The sequence below is a fragment of the Aquarana catesbeiana genome, linkage group LG02 (genome assembly GCF_042186555.1).
Source record: "Aquarana catesbeiana isolate 2022-GZ linkage group LG02, ASM4218655v1, whole genome shotgun sequence".
NCBI lineage: Eukaryota > Metazoa > Chordata > Amphibia > Anura > Ranidae > Aquarana > Aquarana catesbeiana.
In genome coordinates, this window is record NC_133325.1 from 639,188,414 (window position 1) to 639,212,919 (window position 24,506).

The window sequence follows — 24,506 nt, forward strand, 5'->3', positions numbered from 1 at the left end:
ATGGGGGAAAAAAAAAAAAAAAAAAAAAACAAAAAAAAAAAAACAGGATTTGACTTTAAAAATACTTTAAAGATGAATTTAAGGTGTGATTTTTCTTGCATAGTTACTTTGGTCCAGTGGGGACCTATGTAAGAAAGCATATCGCAAACCTGACCGGTCGCAGTGCAAGCTGAAAGCCACTGTAGTCATCACCGCTGGTACAGTGATAGAAGAATCTTCCAGGTCCAGTCAAGAGCAGCTGCAATTCTGCATAGTAACCATAGGGGGTTGCTTGCCTGCCACTGCCATCATTTACATAAAGCATTTTATTTAATAAACAAAAGGCATTTCCTGATTGGATGACATTGAGAACCACCCAGTTTCCTCCCCTCATCCAATCTAAGATTGCCTTGTATTCATTGAAAAAATACAAGGCTTCCTCTGAATGGAGGCAGTGCTGAGCGAGTGCCCCTCTCTTATTATGCAGAGGGTCAGCTGGTCGGCACTGGACCTAGAAGACTGCTGTTATCACTGTAGTAGCAGCAACTACTACTACAGTGATTTACAGCTTCCACAGAGATCAGTCAGTTTTAAGGGCAACTCCAAAAGGACAAATTCTTTCAGAATATGCAACAAAGAGTAATTTTTTGTAATGTGAAATTACCTTCTGGAAAAAATAGTGCTCCACAAAGTTATAAGCACAAAACATGAAAAGGATGCTCTACTGCAGGTAACAGGCAACAAAACTAGCCATTACACATAATAGAGGTTAACCCAATAAAAGTGTAGACACAATAGGAAGCCTGCACAACTGCAGTCCCAACTACTACTAAAGCTCTCAAGGGGGGAACAAAGTTAAAATCAATATTGCTTAACTCTGCAAGCAAATTGTGTTCTAATTTGCTGAGATCAGTTGATTGCTAGTGAAATCTGTAGTGTGTATGTCCAGCCTAAGAAAATTCAACTGATTTTTTTTTCAGGAAAAAAGGTTCATTAAAAAAGGGGTATATAAAGAACTCCATAATAGCTAAAGCGTTTTCCTATTGTGTAAATAGAAATTGGGCTGCCTATCATTCAGTCATATTTGTGTGTCTTTTAGTGATCACTCAGCTTGTAACAGACATTTCATCTAAGTGGAGATACTATGTTATGTTTTATGTCAAAATAATTACATAATTATATTCAAAGCTAAATTATTTAAGATGGGAAAACATTCTGATATGCTTTTGACAGTCAGAATCTTAGCAGGCACAAATCATCTTAACAAAGAATTTCCATTAACACTTGTATTTACTTCATTTAAACCAGTACTCACAAATATGTATCAACCACAGGTATAATTCCATGCAATTGTTAAAAGGTGGTCATTTGTAACATGAAACACTTTTTTGCACAATGCCTCTACTTTATTGTTGCACTGTATTTATAATACTCCTGCTTGTTTTCCCACTGACTGTCAGCCAGAGCCTGCATGATCTTACCCAGAAATCCTTTACTTGCCATTTAAGTCTAAAATATGTAGTGCTAAAAAGTTTGTACGCAACATTCAAGTGAGAAAGGCTGGAGATTCTGTACTATGCAATTAAACCCTTTTAAGTCATTCAATAACTGTTTAACTAAATGCATGTGGACTTGAGTTGCTAGGAGGGCATGTTATTAAGCCATTCACATGTTTATCCATTAGCAAAGTTATTTTTCAGAAGAAAAGATTGAAAAATAAAAAAGTAGCCCAAACAATTGTAGTATTTGAAGATTTAATTCTTGGTAGATAGGTACATTTTAAATGTATGAATCTATAGTGCTGGGCTCCAGAACAACAGAGGTATAAGCAAAGGATTTATGGTAGTATTGCCCTATTGCTATTTTTTTAGAGTAGGTTTCAGAATGAAAGCTGATCCTCTGCACTTGTAGGTACCCTAAAGAATAACATTATTTATCTTATGCATTATTAACATTGTTTGATAGGATCAAAGTATCTTATCAAACCTTCCCATCCTCCTTAAGATAGTCAAAGGGCTTTTTCATGATACAAATGGAATGAATTGAATGTCCAGGCATTTGGACGATGCAAAATGATAAAGTACTTTTACGTAAAGTCTATTACAGTCAACACAGTAATTATATTGCTTCTCCAGAACATTTAATAAACCGCAATTATCTTAACTCCACATATATCCTCATGTTTTAAATCACCAGTGTGCTCTCTTGCGCTAAAAGTTAGGTTGGCCATACACAAGACTTTTTTTTTTTTAAACTTTAAATATTTTATTGATTTTCACAATGTAAAGTACAAGGTAGGTTACAGTTATTACATCATGTTAGATATACAAAGTGATAACAAGAGATAGAAGCTCAACGTTTAAACAATGCAACAAATAAGCAGGCTTCTCAAGGTATATTAGTAAATGGTTTCAATAGGAGGTAGAACCCGCCACCCCATCTGGGTACTCTCTGTGGGCAGGTTCTAGGTGGAACGTTGGTAAACAGCCTGCCTCTGACCCAAATGAGGGTCTCTGGAGCTCTATCTCATAGGTGTATATGTATAATGGTGGTAACCAAGAATCCAAAAGAAGAAAACTGTTGCTATGGGTGGAGCGCAATACTCATATTGTAGTTAAGATAGTAGTTAACAGTAAAAGTAAACATCGTATTAACAGAAGAGTAAGACAGGTAAACAGGGTTACATCATTCGGATGTGGACTAGCTAGGGGTGTCAGTTGTGTGGGAGTTCGTTCATAGGGGGTTTGTATTTCGGGTGTTTAAACCAAAGGTCCCAGTTTGTTTGGAAGCTAGGAATTTGGAGGTGGGTTTTGGTGTGCATGAATTCCATCAGGCAGTGGTTATTTAGGAGTGTGATCATTTCCCCACTGGAGGGGGGTTGAAGGGATTTCCAGTTTTTGGTGATGGCTAAGCGTGCAGCAATAAGAACATGGGAGATAATATTCCGCGAGGGTCGAGGCCAAGATTCCAAGTCAAGGCCTAATAGTACCATTTGTGGAGTCAGGGATACAAGAACCGATAATATGGAGAGAAGGAGTTTGGATAGTGTAGACCAGTGTTTCTCAACTCCAGTCCTCAAGGCGCCCCAACAGGTCATGTTTTCAGGATTTCCCTCAGATGAAACAGCTGTGGTAATTACTAAGGCAGTGAAACTGATCAAATCACCTGTACAAGATAATGGAAATCCTGAAAACATGACCTGTTGGGGTGCCTTGAGGACTGGAGTTGAGAAACACTGGTGTAGACCATAGCGTGGTTAGGAGTGTGCAGTCCCACCATATGTGTAGTGGGGTACCTGGGGATCCACAATTTCTCCAGTACAGATTGCTTGCAGTTGGCTATATGTGGGCAAGTTTGATTGGTGTGAGGTATCAATTATGGTATATTTTTTGGACTGTTTCCCAGTGAAGTAGGCATTTGGAGAATTTCAGGGGTGTTTGATGCGAGCTGTGCCATTGTTGGGGAGTGTAGGTACGTTGTAGTAAGTGTTCCTATTTTAACATCATGGGGAATTTGGATGTTGGGGAGGTATGGGTGAGGCGTTTGTAGCAGAGTGAAATTCCTCGTTGGTGAGGTGATGTAAGATTGAAGAATATCAGTATGTGCCATGTAAGTTTTTCGACCATTGTATTTTAGAGAGAATCGATCGTGTTCTAAGGTATTTGAAGAAGTCTTTATGGTTTATGTGAAAGGTGGTTTGAAGAGTGTGGAATGATTTGAGATTGGAACCCCGGTAAAGGATTCCGTTATTGGGAATGCCCATGGTTGTCCATTCAGAGACATTAATGTCAGGGGTGAGGACGTGGAGAGCTGCCAGTGGTATATGCTGGAGCAGGCTTAGTGGTATACCCTTAGACGTCTGTATGGTGGCTTTCCATACCCTGATGGTGGCATTAATTGTATCCAAGAATGAGTGGGTCTCGTGGTGTTGCAGTAAAAGAGCACATAGGATCAGTTTGGAGTGGGAGGTGAGTGCTGCTTGTTCTATTTGTAACCACGTGGTTCGTTGAGTATTATTCCACCAGGTTTTAGCCTGATCAAGTATAGTCGCTTTATAATAGGCCATTAAGTCTGGCGCTCCCATCCCACCAACAGTAACAGGCTTGCAGAGTGTTTTTTTTAAGTCGAGAACGTTTGCCGCCCCATATGAATGTGTTAAGTATGGTTTGCAGTTGCATTATTTGTTGTTTGAGGAAGGGTATAGGGAGGGTTCGGAATATATATAGGATATGGGGTAGAAGGAACATTTTAGCAAGGGCTATTCTGCTTGCCCAGGAGGCAGTCCTGTGTTTGAGGTCTTGTACGGTTTTTTGTAGTTTGGCTGTGAGAGAACTAAGATTGAGAGAACGCAGGTTCGATGAGGGTGCGGTCAGTTGTATGATCAGGTATGTGAGGGTGGAGTTAAGCGCCCACGGGAAGGAGGTGCAATTGGTAACAGCACATTTGACTTGTTGGTCCAGTCCTATGCCCAGCATGCTGGATTTGGAAAAGTTAATTTTATAGAGAGAAACTTTGCTGAATAATTCCAGGGTGTCCTGTAGTGCGGGAAGTGAGGTGACAGGGTCAGTTAGGGAGATGATAACATCGTCTGCGTATAGGCCAATTTTGTGTGTTTCTCGTGCTATTGGTATTCCTGAGATAAGCGGATTATCTCTAATTGATTGGGCTAGGGGTTCCATGACAAGGGCGAATATCAGGGGTGAAAGTGGGCACCCCTGACGTGTCCCATTGGAGATATGGAAAGGGTCTGAGAATAGTCCGGAAGTCAGGACTCTGGCGCTGGGGGAGGAGTAGAGGGCGAGTATTGCCTGTAGGATGATCCCAGTAAAGCCAAATTTGCGGAGGACAGCAGTGAGGTAGGACCAATCCACTCTGTCAAACGCCTTCTCTGCATCAAGGGAGATGAGCAGAGAAGGTTTTTGATGGTGTTCCATGAACCTGCAAGTGCCGTCTGAGGCCTGCCTGCCAGCCACAAAACCCACCTGATCAATATGCATCAGTTGCGGCATGATATCAGATAGTCGCGTGGCCAGGAATTTGGCAAATAGCTTTGCATCAGTGTTTAGTAGGGAAATGGGTCTGTAGCTGGCAGGCCGGTCAGTTGGTTTACCCTGTTTTGGGATAGTGACAATGGTAGCTTGGAGGGATTCTGGAGGGATGGAGCCTGTGTTTGCGATAGAATTGAAAGAGTGGCATAGGTAGGGGGTAAGGACTTCAGAGAACGTTTTACAATATTCATTATTAAACCCGTCGGGGCCTGGGGCTTTATGTAGTGGTAGGGCGTTGATGGCTGCTGCAACTTTCAATGGGAAGAATGGGGAGGAAAGTTGGAGAATTTGTTCTTGTGAGAGTGTGGGAAGGTGAAGGCTGGCGTGGAAATCATCTATATCAGAGGATGAGGGCGGTAAGGCCGAGTTAGTGCGGGTAAGATTATATAAGTTGGAGTAATACGAACTAAATTGGTCTGCAATGTCTTTTGGGTTGGTATGTTTTGTACCACGGTGGTCTCTAAGGAACGGAATTTCAGATTGTGTTATTTTGCATTTATATAGTTACATAGTAGGTGAGGTTGAAAAAAGACACACGTCCATCAAGTCCAACCTATGTGTGTGATTATGTGTCAGTATTACATTACATATCCCTGTATGTTGCGGTCATTCAGGTGATTATCTAATAGTTTCTTGAAGCTATCAATGCTCCCTGCTGAGACCACCGCCTGTGGAAGGGAATTCCACATCCTTGCCGCTCTTACAGTAAAGAACCCTCTACGTAGTTTAAGGTTAAACCTCTTTTCTTCTAATTGTAATGAGTGGCCCCGAGTCTTATTAAACTCTCTTCTTCGAAAAAGTTTTATCCCTATTGTGGGGTCACCAGTACAGTATTTGTAAATTGAAATCATATCCCCTCTCAAGCGTCTCTTCTCCAGAGAGAATAAGTTCAGCGCTCGCAACCTTTCCTCATAACTAAGATCCTCCAGACCCTTTATTAGCTTTGTTGCCCTTCTTTGTACTCGCTCCATTTCCAGTACATCCTTCCTGAGGACTGGTGCCCAGAACTGGACAGCATACTCCAGGTGCGGCCGGACCAGAGTCTTGTAGAGCGGGAGAATTATCGTTTTATCTCTGGAGTTGATCCCCCTTTTAATGCATACCAATATTCTGTTTGCTTTATTAGCAGCAGCTTGGCATTGCATGCCATTGCTGAGCCTATCATCTACTAGGATCCCAAGGTCCTTTTCCATCCTAGATTCCCCCAGAGGTTCCCCCCCCCCCCCCAGTGTATAGATTGCATTTATATTTTTGCCACCCAAATGCATTATTTTACATTTTTCTACATTGAACCTCATTTGCCACGTAGTCGCCCACCCCATTAATTTGTTCAGGTCTTTTTGCAAGGTTTCCACATCCTGCGGAGAAGTTATTGCCCTGCTTAGCTTAGTATCGTCTGCAAATACAGAGATTGAACTGTTTATCCCATCCTCCAGGTCGTTTATAAACAAATTAAATAGGATTGGTCCCAGCACAGAACCCTGGGGAACCCCACTACCCACCCCTGACCATTCTGAGTATTCCCCCATTTATCAGCACCCTCTGAACACGCCCTTGTAGCCAGTTTTCAATCCATGTACTCACCCTATGGTCCATGCCAACGGACCTTATTTTGTACAGTAAACGTTTATGGGGAACTGTGTCAAATGCTTTTGCAAAATCCAGATACATACATTTGAGTTGTTTAGCTAGGTATGCCCCAGGTCTGTTGTGATGCGAATAGGTTTGTATGCGGAGGCGTTTGAGGTGGTAGTCGAAGTTAGCATGGAGGTGATCACTGAGGACTTGTCTAGCTGTTTACAGTTCAGAGGTGAGCAGAGGGGAGGGTTGGGGTTTATTGGCTCGTTCGAGAGTACGTATTCGATCTAAGAGTTTGATTGTGATGGAATTATACTGTTTCTTCTCGTGGGCGCCTAATTTGATTAGGAGGCCTCTAATAAAGGCCTTGTGGGAATTCCATAGAACAGTAGGGTTATACACCGATCCTTCATTTGTGGTGAAATATTGTTGCAACTCGGATAGAATTTGTTTTTGGTGGGGCTGGCGTGCAATAATAGAGGAGTTGAGCCTCCAGATAGTATTGTTTTTGTTTGGGAATGCTGGGAACAGCCTCATTGAAATGGCGCATGGTCAGACCACGTGATGAGTCCAATTTTAGTATCCTGGACCAGTTGCAGGGTATGTTTGTCAGTCAAAAAGAGATCTATCCGAGAATAGGTTTGTTGCGCGTGGGAGAAAAAGGTGTAGTCCCTTTCGGTGCCATGATGGCACCTCCAGGGATCATAAAGGTCTTCTGAGTGGAGCAGGGAGGCGAGGGAGGTGGAGCGTTTGCGGGCCGGGTTGGAGGTGTCTAGTGAGGCATCAACAATTTGGTTAAAGTCACCGCAAATGATCAGGGGTCCTTGTTTAAAGGGTTCCAGCTTTTTCAACAGCAGTTTGTAGAAACGGTGTTGATTTGTATTGAGGGAGTAGATGTTAGCAATGGTGATGGTTTGGTTATTGATAGTGGCATTTAGAATTATGAATCTGCCATCCGGGTCTGTCTGTGTGGACTGGTTGGAATGAGACTGTGGAGCGTACGGCAAGCATGACGCCTGCTTTTTTTCTTGGTGGCGTTGGCGAAGTAGCAATGAGGGTATTGTTTGTGGGATGCAAAATCGGTTTCCTGTACACATGTCAGAGGTATGTACTAAGACTTCTTTCCACAGTAAACTTCTTTTGTAAGGGGAGTTTAGGCCTTTGCGTTAATGGATGTGAAGGTGATTAACATATCGGGGGGTGGATAGCCAGTGGAGTAGGGGAGGATGTAGGGTGCACCCTGTTAGTAGGTATGTATGGGGGTGGTTATGAGGGGGTAGACCTGTAAGAAAGAGTCGCAGCGGTCAAACTTAGTTAATACTCTAACGGTAATCAAATACACTTACAATGCAGTGGATAAAACACGTAAGAAACAATGGTAAGCTATGAGCTTAATATGGCAGAAAAAAAAAGAGGAAAAAACAAGAATACATACATTTTTAAAGATGCAGCAAAGTGTCTTTCAAGTGCTTGGCACTTTTCTTTCTCTGGGGGAAAAGAGAACATAGTGTACATAGTGGTACGCTCAGCAGGGACAGCAATGAGGTAAAGTAGTACAGGTTCAATGTCACAAAAACTTTTCCAGGAGGCATTTGCTGAAGTAAAGTAAGTATAGGTAGTCTTTACCTGCAGGTGGAAGCAGGAGTATGGCGCCTAGGGCCTGAAGCAGATGATGATGGTGGGGGTCGCTGAGGCATTGCTTCAGTTGGCGGAGTGGTGATTAGGCCCCAGTTGAGCATGAACTTGATGCCATCTTTGGGAGTGAAAATAGTGGTACTCTGATTCTGGTGCTTAACTACCAGCTTGGTAGGAAAGCCCCATTTGTATGGGATGTTTTTCCGGAGGGTTGTGGTAGTCTGTGAAAACTCTTTTTTTTTGCAGTGGCAGCCGATATGTCAGCGTATAGGGACACAGAGGAATAAGGATCAGGAAGCGGAGAGGTGGATCTGGCAGCTGCCATGATCTTTTCTTTCACTTGGAAAAAGTGGATGCGTGCGAGGACATCTCTAGGCACAGACGCAGAGAGGTGGTTGGGCTTGACAAGTCGATGTGCTCTGTCGATGAGCATGTCATTTTGGCGCAGTTGAGGTATGAGTGCGAGGAATAGTTGTATGTAGGGGATCAGTTCTGGGGGTTTAACTGACTCTGGTGCCCCTCTAAATTTAATGTTATTCCTCCTCGAACGATCTTCTAAATCTGCGACTTTGGTTTGCAGATATTGAATTTCCTCAGTGTGGTGATAGTGGGCATCCGCTATTTCGTTATAGGCTGCAGTGTGTTCAGTGAGCCGTTTTTCAATATTATCTGTGCGGTCCTCTGCTTGATCAATTCTAGAGTGAAGTATAGAGATCGATGATCTTAATCAATTACGGATGTCATGCTGTAGTGATAGCAGCATAAGCTTGAGTGTATGCTCAGAAGCTGGCTGGTCAGATGCAGGCAGTGCAGCTAGTGAGTCTGTGTGTGGCAGTTCAGGGCCTGCAGTGGCTGAGGCGTCCCAATGCTGCTTCTTAAGCTGAGGAGCGTTGGTGGGTGAGAGGGTTGGAGATTGTGCAGCTCTCTTACCTCTGTCAGCGGGCGAAGGCTGAGAGGAGTCTTCTGCTGTGGTAGAGCTGTCCATCTCGTCAGCGCTGTGTTCTAGAGAGCTCCCGGGTTCAGTCAGAGAAGTGTGTGGCGACGCGCCAGCGCTATCCTGGGTCGTCAGCATGTCAGCTCTCTTGAAATAGTCTGTGAGGCGGCGGGGCTGATGGATGCTGGTTTGTCTGCTTCTGGACCTACCGATTGGGTGCCCGATCGTTCCGCTCCCCACTGGTGAAGCAGAGAGGGGGGATGAGCTGCTATTTCGTGCTGGGTGTTGCTATCTGTCCGTAGGCTGAGCGGAGCTGAGGGATCAAGCGGCCATTTCAGTACGCGGCTAGCCACGCCCTCATACACAAGACTTTATTTCCCCTTCAACTAGTGGGTTGAACAAAAGAAAATGACTTGACTGCTCCTGCTGAGCTACTGTATTGTGACAGTGGGGAGGCAGCAACACTGATCTTGAGACAATTTTCCAACTGGTTGGTTGTACACAAGTCAATCAATAGACATGTGTACAACCAGCCTACCCATATCGAAATGTGGCTGGTCCCTGCTGAATCGGCCAAATATGAATCCATGTATTGCCGAGTTTAATGATAACCAAAACATATTCAGAGAGCATCTCCTGCTTTCTCCATCTAGAGTGCTAATAAACACACCAGGGGGAATACAGCTAAGATTACCATACTTTTCCAGAACAGGGAATGGTTCTGCAGTTCTTATCCCACACCAGAGCAGAATGGCATAGCGTCTCTTATCAAGGACTCACAGGGGAATAACAGTATACCTTAAATGACCCTTAACAAATGCTAACCTGAAATACAATCACCCACAGGCTTGCAACATTTGGTGCTTGCAGTCCAAACTCTACTGGGCATGTGCAGATCCCAATCACAAATCTGAATGAGCTGCCCTCATCTGAAATGTTTAGCCTAATCTCTATGGGATTTACACAAGCAGATCAGGTTTGAATGAAGTGATGGCAAGCATGTGCAAAAATGAATTATACTGCTTGGAACAATACTCAATACTTGTTCAATGCAACCAAAATTAGGCTTCATTTTCACCAATGATTAATTTTAAAGGAAGGGCCTTTTAGAAATATGTGCAGTAAAACTATCCACTGTTTCTGCATCCATAATTAGCTAAGCAAGCTAAAGCCAAACTGTGTAAAACGCGTGTGGGAATAACAGACTGCATGGAAGTAACAACAGCATTGTAAGTTTAAGCAAAATAATTTGTTTACTTCAGATACATCAACCTTGAAATATCTTTGCCTATTGAAATTTTTTCACCCAAGTTGTATACAGCTAAGTATTTGCATGCAATAGCACTTTCATCTAGTGCCAACATATCATCTCACCGATTCAACATTGCTTACATATGTACAATAAAATAGAATAAGCACTTTGTATATCTTTAACCACTTCCAGCCCAAGGACGTCATATGACGTCTGACTTTCAGTGGGAATATCTGAATGATGCCTGCAGCTACAGGCATCATTCAGATAACCTCGTTTTCAGCTGGCAATTCTGTGCACCATAAGAATGATCATAGCGGCAATTCCGCCGATTGATCGTTCTTACAGGTGATGGGAGGGTACACCCCCCCCCCCCCCTACTGCCACCATCTGGTGCTTCTCTTGGCTCTCCCATGCCATTAGGGACCCGGAGAAAGAATCGGCTGCCGCCGGTTGATAACCATAGAGATTTCCGGTGACCAGATAGTCACAAGTAATCTCTATGACCGTCGGAGGCCCGGGCGCGACGTTATGACGTCACGTCCGGGCCGCGGTTGTAAACAAAGCTGCGATCGCGGCTGGTAAGCATGAGATAGTGGATTTTTTTTATCTCATGCTTTCCAGCCTGGAGGAGAGATGTGGGGGTCTTATTGACCCCGCATCTCTCCATAAAGAGGACCTGTCACAAACCATTCCTATTACAAGGGATGTTTACATTCTTTGTAACAGGAATAAAAGTGATCAAAAAAAATTGTAAAAGAAAGTGTAAAAATAAAAAAAAAATTAAAAGTAAAACAAACAAACAAAAAAAAATTAAAACGCCCCTGTCCCTGGGAGGTCGCGCTCAGAAGCGAACGCACACGCAAGTCTCGCCCACATATGTAAATGCCGTTCAAACCACACATGTGAGGTATCGCCGCATGCTTTGGAGCACGAGCAACAATTATAACACTAGGCCTCCTCTGTAACTCGAAACTGGTGACCTGTAAAAATGTTTAAAGCGTCGTCTATGGAGATTTTTAAGTACCGAAGTTTGGTGCCATTCCATGAGTATGCGCAATTTTAAAGCGTGACCTGTTGGGTATCTATTTACTCGGCGTAACATCATCTTTCACATTATACAAATAAATTGGGCTAACTTTATTGTTGTGTTATTTTTTAATTCATGAAACAGTTTTTTTTCCCCCAAAAAACATGTTTGAAAAATTGTTGCGCAAATACCAACAACTGCCATTTGATTCCCTAGGGTGTCTGCTAAAAAAAAAAAAAAAAATAATATTTGGGGGTCCCGAGTAATTTTCTAGCAAAAAAAAATTATGATTTTTACATGTAGGAGAGGAGTGCCAGAATAGGCCAGGTATGGAAGTGGTTAAAGGAGAAGTGGGGCCAAAGCTTGGCCCCACTTCTCCTGTGGGTCACAGGAGTGCACTTAGTTCTGCACTCCTGTGACCCGTATTCAGGGCACTGCAGTCTACTACCTGCTGTCGGCTGATGCCACTCAGCCAGTCCAGGCCCTGAAGGGATCCAGACTTTAATGTCAGGATCCACACAGAATTTTGACCGGCAGCTAGCTCAGCCTCTCAGCACGCCATTGAAAGCTTGAGCCAGCCACCCAGGCCCCCTTCACAGCCCGGCACTCCAGTGAGCACCGGAGGGACAGAGCACACTGACCGTCACCGGCTCTCTGAAGACTGAAAACTGAGTGATCAGTAGCCTGTAATCATTTAGTTATTGGTCTTATTGGCAGAGGGGAACAGATACAGCATCAGATCAATGCTGCATCCACTTAAGCGAGTATGGAAGTTCATTTTTTTTTTTTTTAATCTAAACTTTGCTTTTAAAGTGGTATTAAACCCAAAATCAAAGTATTATATTACAACGTACTACTTTTTAGATAATATGGCTGCATTCGTTTTATTTTTTAGGCTCTTATTTTCAGCTGGTGATCTGGCAAATTTTTCAACAGAACAAGCTGTCCGGCAGATCTATCAGTTACGGGGTTGAGACAAACCATTTAACACTGACAGGGGTGCTGACAACGATCAGCTATTGTATATTTATGAAAAACTTCTGTTCCAAAAAGGAACAAAACTGTTGCGGTAACTGCTTAAAAAGTGTTAGCTGGCGTTTCACTTCATTAGCGTATCTAAATCTGCTTTTACACCAAACACTATCCTGCCCCTAGACAGACAATGTTGCTGTCCAAAGGTATCTGTTCTTCCATCCACAGTGAAGGCACCCTAATACAGATGGGGGGGGGGAAATGCTAAAAAAAAAAAAAAAAAAAAAAAAAAAAAAAAAAAAAAAAAAAACGCAACCACCACATCGAATATTTGGGAAGTTGCAATATATTACATTTTTGGTTTAATACCACTTTAAACGCTTCCTGATTTAGATGATCTTGTTGAAGTTGACTGCACATCCAGTCTTGATTCAACCGCCATTCATATCTAAGACCAGATCTTTCCCCTGTCCTGCTTTTTTCCTCTCTCAACTTTCAACGGCCGCAAACGAGATTCTGCCTCTTTATTTTATGCAGATTTACAGTATACTGAACTTTTATTTGTAGTTTTGTACATGCTATTTTTGACATTTGTACCAGGTCATGATATATGACTGGTAGCCATTTAGCGCTACCTTTATTATACAGAATTTATATAGCACCAATTGTTTGCATAGTGCTTTACAAAATGAAGGCAGATATTACAGTTACAATACAATTTGGTACAAGAGGAATCAGAGGGCCCTGCTCGTTAGAACTTACAATCTAAGGGGTATTTTTCTATATGTCAAACCTGTACACTGGCTGTCCGATATGTGTCTGTAATATCTGCTCTTGGAAAAAAATGTTCCTAATAGAAACTTGTTAAAATAAATAAATAATACAACTTTAAATAGATGGAATACCATAACTAAGTGTGGCATGCACTATGATTATCACACCATACACAAAGTGAGCCTTAATTAGCACTTTTGATACACAAGCCTCTCTACTACTACTAATGTTGCCTGTTAAAGTGGTTTTAATCGGTGCAAAGAAACAGTGCAATTATTTGCTATGCCCTAGAAGTATTAATAAACTAAACCTATGCAGGAGAGCCATACATTTTGATAAAATAATGTGTGGCCAATTGTTACTTGTTAATGTGGCTTCACAAGCTGCTAACCTTCGGGTAGGTTTGGTATATGGCAAGTCTGTAAGGGTAGAGACGTCTTTGCAGGAATGCAAAACCTCTTGCTGAGCAGAGATTTTTCAGGTCCACCTCTTACCGATCTATAACAAATTCTTCATTCTAACATAATTCTGAAGCGCAAGTCAACGTAATACAAGTGGACCACATGTATCCTCACCTTTCTCCTGCTCCGTAACAACCTTCTCCAGTGCATAATCCCAGTCAAAGATAAATCGATAGAAACATAGCTGAGTGTACAAGGCTTTCTCTGGGTACTGCAAAATAATCAGTGAAAAAAAAATCAATATGAGCAACTGGTACATTTATCACCCTGTAAAATGTGAGAGTAAAAGAGACTGCTTTAATGCAACAAAGCAGGTATGCAAGCAATTATCCAGAACAAAAACAGCAGAACTCATCCATACTTCAAGAGCAAATATCTGTGAATATCACCTTTACAAACCAAATTGTTTTTTTTTCCCCATCAAACATGAGAAGGCATACACAGCACAAAGCAACGCCATTTACAAACACAAGTACATATTGCTTTAATTAAATTTGATTTATGTTGCAGCAGCACTGAGTGAGGAAAACCATGTTGTGATCGGCCATTTTGATTACTTTCAAGCCAGTCACTAATTTTCCCTCCTCATGAAGGGAGGGGATTTAAAAAAAAAAAAGGCCAATTTGTGGATGAATTATGTCTTTACATCTGTTTACCTGCAGCACACTAGTAACTTCAAGCAACACTACACTAGGTTGCAGAACTTTACATAGTACTGTATGTGGACCAGGGACGTGTAGTCAGGGCCTCACCTGCCATGAACATAAAAATAAATAAATAAAATCGGAGCTTCAAGGGTCTAAGCTCGGCGACCTGGGGTCACAGATATGGGGCTCCTTGCACAGCCTGTCAGAAGCTAAAGACAGAGCGGCCACTTTAAATACAAACTGGCGGGGGCGTGGTCTCGGTATTGAGGAGTGAAGCCGTGTTTTTCAGAGGGCTCCCGGTCCGCGGCTCATTCACAGACCACCCGCACAGTAAAACCTCGTATTTTGGCTTCTCAGCACACCCATACTGCCAGAGAAGACTGCTCCGCTGTGCTACGTGATCGGGGTTCCTGATGGAGAGATTCCTTGTGCCGAAACAACCGGCGGCTTCTACACCGGACTTTTCCAAGATGGCGCCGGGCTCAGACGTGGGAGAGGAGCACGGCGCGTCGGCAGGAGGAGGGAGACAAGACCAGGGTAACGATATGCTGCCGTTCTCCCCGAATAGTGATCTCTCCCCCTGCCTTCCCCGTTCACTATCCCTCACATCACTTGCAAGCCCAGGAGGAGAACCCAGCTGCTGTCCGCAGTGGGACTCACAAGACATCCAGCGCTCCCAGCCACGGAGCTTAACCCCTGGTGCGCCTCTGCCCATTTTACTGCAGGCTTCCATGAGCTCTGCCCCACTGACTCTGCCTTCACATGTGCCCCTGTCTGTGCTTACTGGAGAGCAGTCTCTATGGGCTCTACTACAAAAGCTGCCCACCAGAGATGATCTGCACTATGTAGCACTTAGAATGGAGGCAGCGCTACGAGGAGAGATTGCTGGAATTAAGCAATCTGTAAGAGAGGTCACCTCATGAGTCACTTCTATTGAGGAAGACACTGCAACCCTGCGCCAGGGCTTTACAGAATTAAATGACACAAAAGAGGAGATGGCAGACCAAATCGCACAGCTACGTTTGTTGCTAGATGATCAGGAAAACCGCAGCCGTAGGCGCAACATAAGAATCCGCGGTCTGCCGGAAGCGACTCAGCAAGCGGACCTAAGGATGACGGTGACTGCTCTATTTAACGACTGCCTAGAACGCCCGACGGAAACACCTATCGCCATAGACAGGGTCCACAGAACCCTTGGCCCCAGAAACACAGCGGAGGACAGACCTAGAGATATCCTTTGTTGCCTGCATAATCATTCTATCAAAGAGGACATCATTCAAAGAGCCTGGCGTAGAAGGCATATCGATTTTGATGGAGCCCAGGTATCTCTCTTGCCAGACGTTTCCCCCAGGACCCTACAGATGCGACGTTGCATGAAGCACCTGCTAGAGAAACTTAGTGAACAAGGAATCACCTACAAGTGGGGTCATCCTTTTCATCTAATCGCAAGGAAGGGAGGTTGCACATATACCCTCCGACACCCTAGGGAGGTTCCCACCTTTCTCAATACCCTCGGGCTACCATCGATGTCACTACCTAACTGGCTGGCGTTTGTCCTGACTCCCACTACTAATATACCGGCGGTGAACCCCTCGGGCAGACCTCAAAGGCCTCGACGCAACCACCGATTACAACGTAGAAGAACGTTGGCCCCTCAGGACAACGAACCTTGAATCCATAGAGACAAGTTGCTCTTCAGTCTTAACATGGCTACTTACGTTTCTTTTGTCTCCTTTCGAATGTAAGTACTCCCTACCCTTGTTTTGAGGGCACTCTACCTTCTCCTTTTGATCGGCAAAAAAAATTTTTTTTTTCTCCTACTCTCTGGCCCATCTGGATTGACTTCCTCGTACCTCTCTGGCCTGTTGGTCTCATGGAGACACGTTACGTTTCCAGTATCTTGGTTAGTTGTTTTTTAACCAGGACCAGAGGGTAAGTACACAGTCTGGTAAGCGGGTCCCACATCTGGGATCATCCTTGAGAAGACACTGATACAACTGACTTTACTGTTATATCCTAGAGATAACGGACTCTATGAATAGTGACTTTGTTAGGCCCCCCCCCCCCCTTTTTTTTTATTTTTCATCTTGTACCACATTACAAGACGCAGAAAAGGGTACACATAGTTTACGCTGCCTAATAGTTTTGATGCTTACCACTGAGGGGCGTTTAATTTCTATGATGGGATTCAAGGGGGCTGGTTGGTGACAGGGGTGGAAACTGTTAACAAACAGAGATGAGTATCTGGTATCTGTCTAGAGATGTAATTATCCTAATAATAGTCCCCTACTTCCCCTCCCTCCCTACCCCTCCCCACATTCACCCTCGTTCTCCCTCTCCTCACCCCGCCCCCTTCTTGCCAACTACCCTATCTTGGGACCCAAAGATTGTTCCAGATGGAAATTGACCCCTTCAGATATGTTGGGTAAGGAGGTATGGATCACTCTCATTTGGCTTAGATCTGATGCAATTAGCTGTCCATTCAGTAAACAGAGCTGATAACAAGAGATAAGAACTTGATATAGTTTTCTCAATTAAGGTATTACTTAATGTTAAGACATGTTATGTTAAACTGAATGTCACAAGGTTATATATTATGTGTTTTTAAGGAGCTATCTCATTTCAAAGAAGCCTAATGTAATAATGCGGTTCCTGACAGGACCGCTCCTACTGAGAAATGGGCTGGGGGGGGGGGGGGACTCGCGTTTTCGGGAGTCCGACCTCTGAAGTGCCTTACCTCCTCCCCCACTAGGCCCTAGCTGCCCAAATAGGCAGTAGTCCTCCGATTGGAGACTTAGTTTGTTCTTACTTCTCCCTTCTTATTCTCCTTTTCTTCTTTTTCTCTTTTCCTGCCCTTATCTGTGTCTTTCCCCACCTTCTCACTGTAACTCTCTCACTCTAAACTGTTTTCCTCCCCCACACCGCTATCAGCTTCGGTTTCTGGTGAGGTCTGGCGACCCGACCCCGTTCTATCAGACATGTCTCTGAAGTTTGTATCCTGGAATGTGAAGGGCTTAAATGCCCCAGAGAAGCGTTCCAGTTGCCTCTCGGATCTTTGGAGGCAGAGGCCCCAGATAGTGTTTTTACAAGAGACCCATTTTCAGGTGGACTGTATCCCTAAACTCTACAGTAAGCATTTCCCAATAGTGTACCACAGTGCTTCACCCTCCTCAAAATCAAAAAGGACAAGTATCCTCCTGGCTAAAACTTTGCCTTGGCAGCTGGGGGACCTCCACGCTGACCCTGAAGGTAGATACCTTTTTGTCAAAGGTACTATTAAGTCGCAGACATTCACATTCGCGAACCTGTACTTGCCAAATGTAGACCAACTGTCGGTACTTGAATCATGCTTGGACGCCCTGGCCTCCTTCACAGAGGGAACATTAGTGTTAGGGGGAGACCTTAATCTTACCATCGATCCCCGTAAAGACACATCGTCGGGATCTTCGGCCCTATCTTTGCGGTACCGCAACCGAATCAGGGACCTGTTGCATTCTTATCGCTTAGTTGACATGGCGGATTCTTCATCCGCAGGACAGGGACTACACCTATTTCTCGGCTGTCCATAACTCATACTCCAGGATTGACCTCTTCCTGGTCTCCCACGCTATGATCCCACTTGTCTCGGGGGCACAGATTGGGCACATCGCGCTTTCAGACCATGTTCCGATCCGATCCCTTTGACCCTAAATTCGCAACGCCCGTCTCCCAAGGTAGCCACCTGGCATCTAAACAAATCTCTTCTCCAAGATCCTGAAGTGAGAACAGACGTTTTGCGAGAACTGAATCTCTTTTTCGAGAGTAACAATCGGTCCCCAATCCTCTAACTATCTGGTCAGCACATAAATGTTACTTAAGAGGAATATTTATTAAACATGGCCACAGACTCAAAGTAGCCAGAGAAAAAATGCTATCTGAATTACTCGCAAAACTACAGGATTGTGAAAAACGACACAAAAACCATCCAGACAGGGCCACAGAGGCAGAAGTAACCAAGCTCCGAGAGCAAATCAGAGAGCATTCACGCCAAGAACAACCTCTTGAGGATACGCAGAACCTTTTATGAGTTCGGTGATAAGTGCAGCAGAACACTAGCAAACGCCATACGGACCCAACACAACCTTTCCTACATCACTGCCTTATCTTCCTCTACAGGATCCAAAATTCACGACTCTGCAGAAATGGCTGAGTCTTTCAGGGTATTCTATGAAGCCCTGTACAATTTACATTCTTCTCCCTCGGGGGAACAGAACCAGAATAGTTTAGAATCTATAGAAGCGTATCTTGCGGCTGCAAAACTACCTTCCCTCGAGGAGGAGATAGATTTGCTCTCACAGCCTATTACCACAGATGAGCTCACAAATGCACTAGCCAACACCCCGACGGGGAAAGCGCCTGGCCCCGATGGTTTCACCATAACCTATTATAAAACCTTCCAAACTCAACTGGCAGCTCACTTCGTTACTGCTTTCAATGCCATATTAGATAACTACGCCATACCTACAGATATCCTGCAAGCCAGCATATCTGTCATCCCTAAGCTTGAAAAGGACCCGCTGCTGTGCGCAAGTTACAGGCCTATCTCCCTTCTTAATTGTGATCTGAAGTTATTCACAAAAATCCTGGCTGAGCGAATAGGCTCTGTTCTCCAACGCATAATCCCTCTAGACCAAGCAGGTTTTATCCGTAACAGAGAGGCTTGAGAACACCATCAGGACGATAAATGTGGTGGCTAGGGCTAAACGCCTTAACATCCCATTCATTTTGCTGTCTACAGACGCCGAAAAGGCGTTTGACAGGGTAAATTGGACTTTACTCTTGGCCACCTGCGACACCTTGGCATGCCAGCTCCCATGTTATCCTGGATTTCTGCCATATATTCTTCTCCCACAGCAACAATTAGAGTAAATGGGACTACTTCTAGCCCCTTTAAGATAAGCAACGGTACGAGGCAGGGATGTCCACTTTCCCTGCTCTTTTTCATAATTTCATTAGAGCCCTTATTACAACATATAAGGCTTAACCCGGACATCAGGGACATGCCGCTTATGCGGACGACCTGTTGTTCTACATCTCAGATCCACACACGTCTCTCCCAAACTTACTATCGGCAATACGTAAATACAGGGAATTATCGGATTTCAAAATCAACCTCCAAAAGTCAGAGGCGCTAAACATCACTCTTACCCCTGGTTCCCGGGCCTCCATAAGCGGCAATTTCCCCTTCCGGTGGTCTCCCCAGGCCATTAAATATCTAGGCACAAAAATTCCCTCCGATTTACACCTCATTTATCAACTCAACTTTCAACCGCTCCTGCCCAATATGGAGGAGTTAAAACTAGTGTATATGTTAGACGGGTCATTCTAACCCGAAGGCCCACAAAAAGAGGAGGCTCTAACTAGACTCCGATCCGAGTGGAGCCGAAAGGACCTATCGGAGAGGCCTGGGAGGAAATCCGGATGTCCAATTATGGGTGTCAGTGGGGAAGGAAAATTGGGCGTCTCTGCCAATTGGAAGTATCTACGGAGTTCCTCCAAAGTGGGTTCCAGCAATGGGTGGGAAGGTGAGAATCTGGAAGAATGAGTTCCACTCCAGGGTAGACCTTCAATGGGAAACGGAATTGTTTCCTGTTCTAACCCAATCCACAGCTTATGTGATGAGTGCCTGCACCAGTCTACTACTCTGTTCATGTGGACTGCTGTGTAATATAGAGCTGGGTCAGGGAGGCCAACGCCTCCTCTCAGTTTTGGTCTTTGTAAAAGCAATCTCTTGAGCCTCGGTGGTTTGCCCTGCCAAACTAAGTCTTGGACCAATGGTAAAGTACCATTGGTCCCAGCTGTTTAATAAAAATGCTGCAGTGGAGGAACGCCTTTCATAAGGGGCATGCAACTAAAAGAAATGCTCCCTTCCAGCCCAGCTCTCTTAACTAGAAAAACATGTGTTTATGTGTATAAGATTTACCCACAATCCCATTTTTTCTCACACAGTTAAGAGGGAGAAACTTCAGTAATTTGTCCATTAAGCCACCTGCTTGAGTACAGCTTTTGAAAACATAGTAAACTACCTTAAAAACAACACATAATTTGCATATTACTTATGGTAATTAACCCCTTGCCACCCAGGCCAATTCTGACACTTCTCTCCTACATGTAAAAATCTTTTTTTTTTTTGCTAGAAAAACACTCAGAGCCCCCAAACTTTATATATATTGTTTTCGCAGGTACCCTAGGGAATAAAATAGTTGTCGTTGCTAATTTTTATGTCACACAGTATTTACCCCTTTGAAAGGCCTTGTCCTTTTTTTTTTTACAAGTTACATGTTTAGAGTTACAGAGGAGGTCTAGTGCTAGAATGATTGCTCTCGCTCTAACGAACGGGGCGTATGTAACCGTTGTGTATTTGGGTCTGATACTAGCCAGTACCTCACCAGCCACTGACCTCACCGCATGTCCCTGGTTTGGACCTGCTTCGTCCCCAATGGCAAGCCACTTCTTGGTGTATTGGATTCTATTTCCCCCTATATACAACTCTGCAGCATGTTAAATTGCCCAGAGAGGGCAATAATAAGTATGGAGCACTTTTACATAAAATTTTAGCATTTGCTCTGCTGACAGGCACTCCATGTATGTAAGGTTTGTACAATCTGTAGTATAATGAAGCATTATATGATAATAATGAATGTACACCTGAAATAGAAAATGCCTACATAATAAAATAAGCATCATACATGAGGAAGGGATAATAGCCACATCCCTACTTTTCATTCTTTGATAATGCAGTACAAAATGAGAATATGACTGGTTGCTGTTACGTATAAAAACCAGATCAGGTCCACTGTGCCTTACGATTACACAATTCGGAATATGCCACAAAGCAAAATAATTGAGACAGCCTCTGAAGGGAATAATCATTATTCAGTTCAAAAAGCCCCAGCTTTACTGCCATGAAAAGGCCTTTGTGGTATTGTTCTTTTGTTGATAGCATCAGTTTGAGACTATTCAGAATTCGTTGATAGGTGCTGACCTGCGGTTAACCTCCTCCTGACCTGCATCAAGTGGGTTTTGCATCCCTTTAGACTCGTATGGTAATGCAATACCCATTTAAAACAAACAAAAGCCAATCAACACAGGCTCTCATAAGTATGCAGCAAGAGTCACAGGCTTCTAAAAAGTGTTTTTTCTGGAATAATCAGAATTAAAACTGGCAGAAAAGTTCTCCAGTTTCCAAATTGAAATTATATTCCTATGCAAAGGGCATCAACTTAATAAACCTAATGTAAGTACATTATTTTACGGCTTAGGGAAATAAAAGTGAAAAAGAAATTTAGAAGAAATGTAGCAAAAAAAAAAAAAAAGAAGGATTTGAGACTTGCCTGTAAAATCTGTTTCTTCTAGTACAGGACACATGCGTAGTCGTAGATATCTGGATTATATTGTTCGGACCCTCATAGCTGCTCCCACTCACAGTTAACCTCGGTTTGCAAGTGTGTGAACAGAGACAACAGCCTTACAAATCTCTGAAAATGACGCTTGATGCTAAAAGGCCCAAGAAACTCCAAAGGACCCAGTGAGTGAGCCCTAACAGGAAAGGGAGGAACCTTATCCCCCCCCCCCCAACCGGGAGGTCTGGTTAGTTAGGGGAAAAGGTGTATATCAAGGAGATCTTATCCTACATAGCCCCCAGTGCATCCACTGCAAAGACCTGAGGATCCCTGTTCCTGGCATCAAACCTGTCCAGCTTGTTGAACCACGACGATAAAAAGGTCCTTGACTGGTTCCCCCACCTGCGACAGTGGTTTAAAAACAGGTGAAGAGACAAATCAATCCTCTGGAAGCAGACCTTGACGACTGAGAAAGTCAGCCTGCCAATTATGTGTCTGGAATTTGCACTGCAGACAGCGCTGGAACATGGTTTTCTATCCAAGGTCCACTCCACTTGAGCTGTGCAATGTCTTGAGCCCCCTTTAAGGTTGATGAAAGTCGCTGCCATGGCAATATCTGACTAAATACGGTTTGGGAGGCCGCATAGTTGAGAGGTTCAGCATTGCAAGGCCAACTAAAAGCTGAGCTTTTTGCCAATGACCAATTCCCCCATTCATTGAAAAGTGCACCTAGTGTTCCAACCCAGTCTGACAAGTTGTATCCATCGTGAGCACCTTGCAAAACATAAGAAAGGAGTTTACTGACTTAAATGCCACAGTGTAAATCCACCTTGCTAGGGCAAGCCTGTTTTTGATGGTCAGGCAAATAGAAGAATCCAGAGGCTAAGTCTTATCCCACAAAGCCAGAATGTTGAGTTGCAACAGTCTGGGGTGAAATTGGACTTACGTTATTGCCTCGAGGGCCAAGACATTCATGTAAAAGTGAATTTTGGGATTTCTCCTCCCAAATGTGGGAAAGGAGGGCCATGAGCTAGTCCTGAAAAATCAGGACTGAGCCATGTCCAGAATCAGTCCAAGATACTCCAAACAGTGGGTCAGTTCCATTACTAACTTCTGGTAGTTTAGTATCCATACAAATCTCTTGCAAGGTCGCCAGCATTTCATGGACACAGGTTGGCATGGTCTAGACAGACTTGTTTCTTTAGGGAGATGTCGTCCAGGGTGCAGCAGACCTAGGGTGGGAGTCAACACCTTGGTGAAGACCAGAGATGTCATGAAAAAGCCAAATGGACGGGCAACCACTTGTAATGTTCTATGTCCACAGCAAAGTGCACATAGCGCTGTTGTGGGGTTGGGGGGATGGAAAGATGGGAATTTGAACGTATTCATCCTAGATGTCCACAGAGACTGGAAAGTACCCTGGCTGAACAGAAGAAATGACTGATCAGGCAGATTCCATACAAACGTTTGATTTGAAAACGCCACCTGTTGAGAATCTTCAGATCCAAAATGGTGCAAATGCCTCTCTTTTACATGTGGACAGTAACCAGATTAAAGTAGAAGCCCTGAAATCTCTCCTTTAATGTAAATAGGACAACTACACATCACATTCAGAAATCATCCATTACAGTCAGACAATGAGCAGCAGATCGAGCTGATTTCCAACAGGTGGCTATACACTGATCAGCCATATCATTATGATCACCCACCATAACTTGGGCATGAGCTTCACTGAACCTCAGAAAGTATGCTGTTATCTGGCACCAAGCCATCAGCAGCAAATACTTTAAGTCCTGTAAGTTGGCCTCTGTGGATTTGACTTGTTTTTCAAGTACATCCCAACAGATGCTCAACTGGATTGAAATCTGGAGAATTTAAACTTGTTATTGTGCTCCTTAAACAATTCTTGAGGTCATAAGACCAGCTCACTTTATTCCATTAAGAAAAAACTGCACTATACAGTGAATAAGAAGTGCACAAAAAAGTAATATATGCAGTAAACATAAAATACACATCAAATGACATCAAATCATTAGTGCACAAATGGTAACAAAGTTCATAGATATTGAAGAAATCAAAAGTCTGGTAAAGAGGTAGGAGTCCCCTGACAATTCTCCGTGGAAATTAACTGAGAAAGTGGAATGTAAACAAACCCTACACAGTGATCCTCCACCACCAAATATATGGGCTTACCAGGTGGAAAGACTACATCCAGGTTAAGCAGCTTGGCAATGAAACACTCCTCTAGAAACCACAAAGGATGATAAGCATCTCAAGGGCGTATAGACTGGGTCCCGGTGTCCTACCAGCGATAACCTTCCATACAGTGTGATATCTGTCTCCGATGAAAGCGTTGTGGTGTACTTCCGTCACAGGAGCTCCGAGAAGACACGCTGTGTGATGTGTATTTTATGTTTACTGCATATATTAATTTGTTGTGCACTTGTTATTCACTGTATAGCGCAGTTTTTTCTTTGTTTTTTCTATGTGGGTGTGTGTGTGTTACCTTGCAGGCGCACTCCCGAGTCCAGCATTTGCGTCCTTAGACGCAGATGCCGGACTTGGCCCTGTGTCATTGGATTTGATTGACAGCAGCAGGGGCCAATGGCTGCGCTATCAGTCTATCCAATCAAAAGCCGAGACAACGGGCAGAAGGGAAGAGCATGTCTCTGGCGGGGGAATACAGGACTCAGGTGAGTAAAACGGCGGGGGGGTGGGGTGGGGGGGGTGTCAGTGGCAGAAGTTTTTATACCTTAATGCATAGGATGCATTAAGGTAAAAAAAAATACGAGCATTTACAACCCCTTTAAGTAT

General features: G+C 43.8%; 1 protein-coding gene across 2 annotated transcripts in view; it reads right to left on the reverse strand.

The window, feature by feature from the left end:
* POLA1 (DNA polymerase alpha 1, catalytic subunit) overlaps positions 1–24,506 on the reverse strand; it is a 717,861-nt gene that overhangs the window by 78,959 nt on the left and 614,396 nt on the right. For both annotated transcript variants that reach the window (XM_073616430.1, XM_073616431.1), the window contains exon 36: positions 13,778–13,874. In XM_073616430.1, coding sequence (XP_073472531.1) covers positions 13,778–13,874 — 97 coding nt within the window. The remainder of the gene's footprint in view (positions 1–13,777; positions 13,875–24,506) is intronic.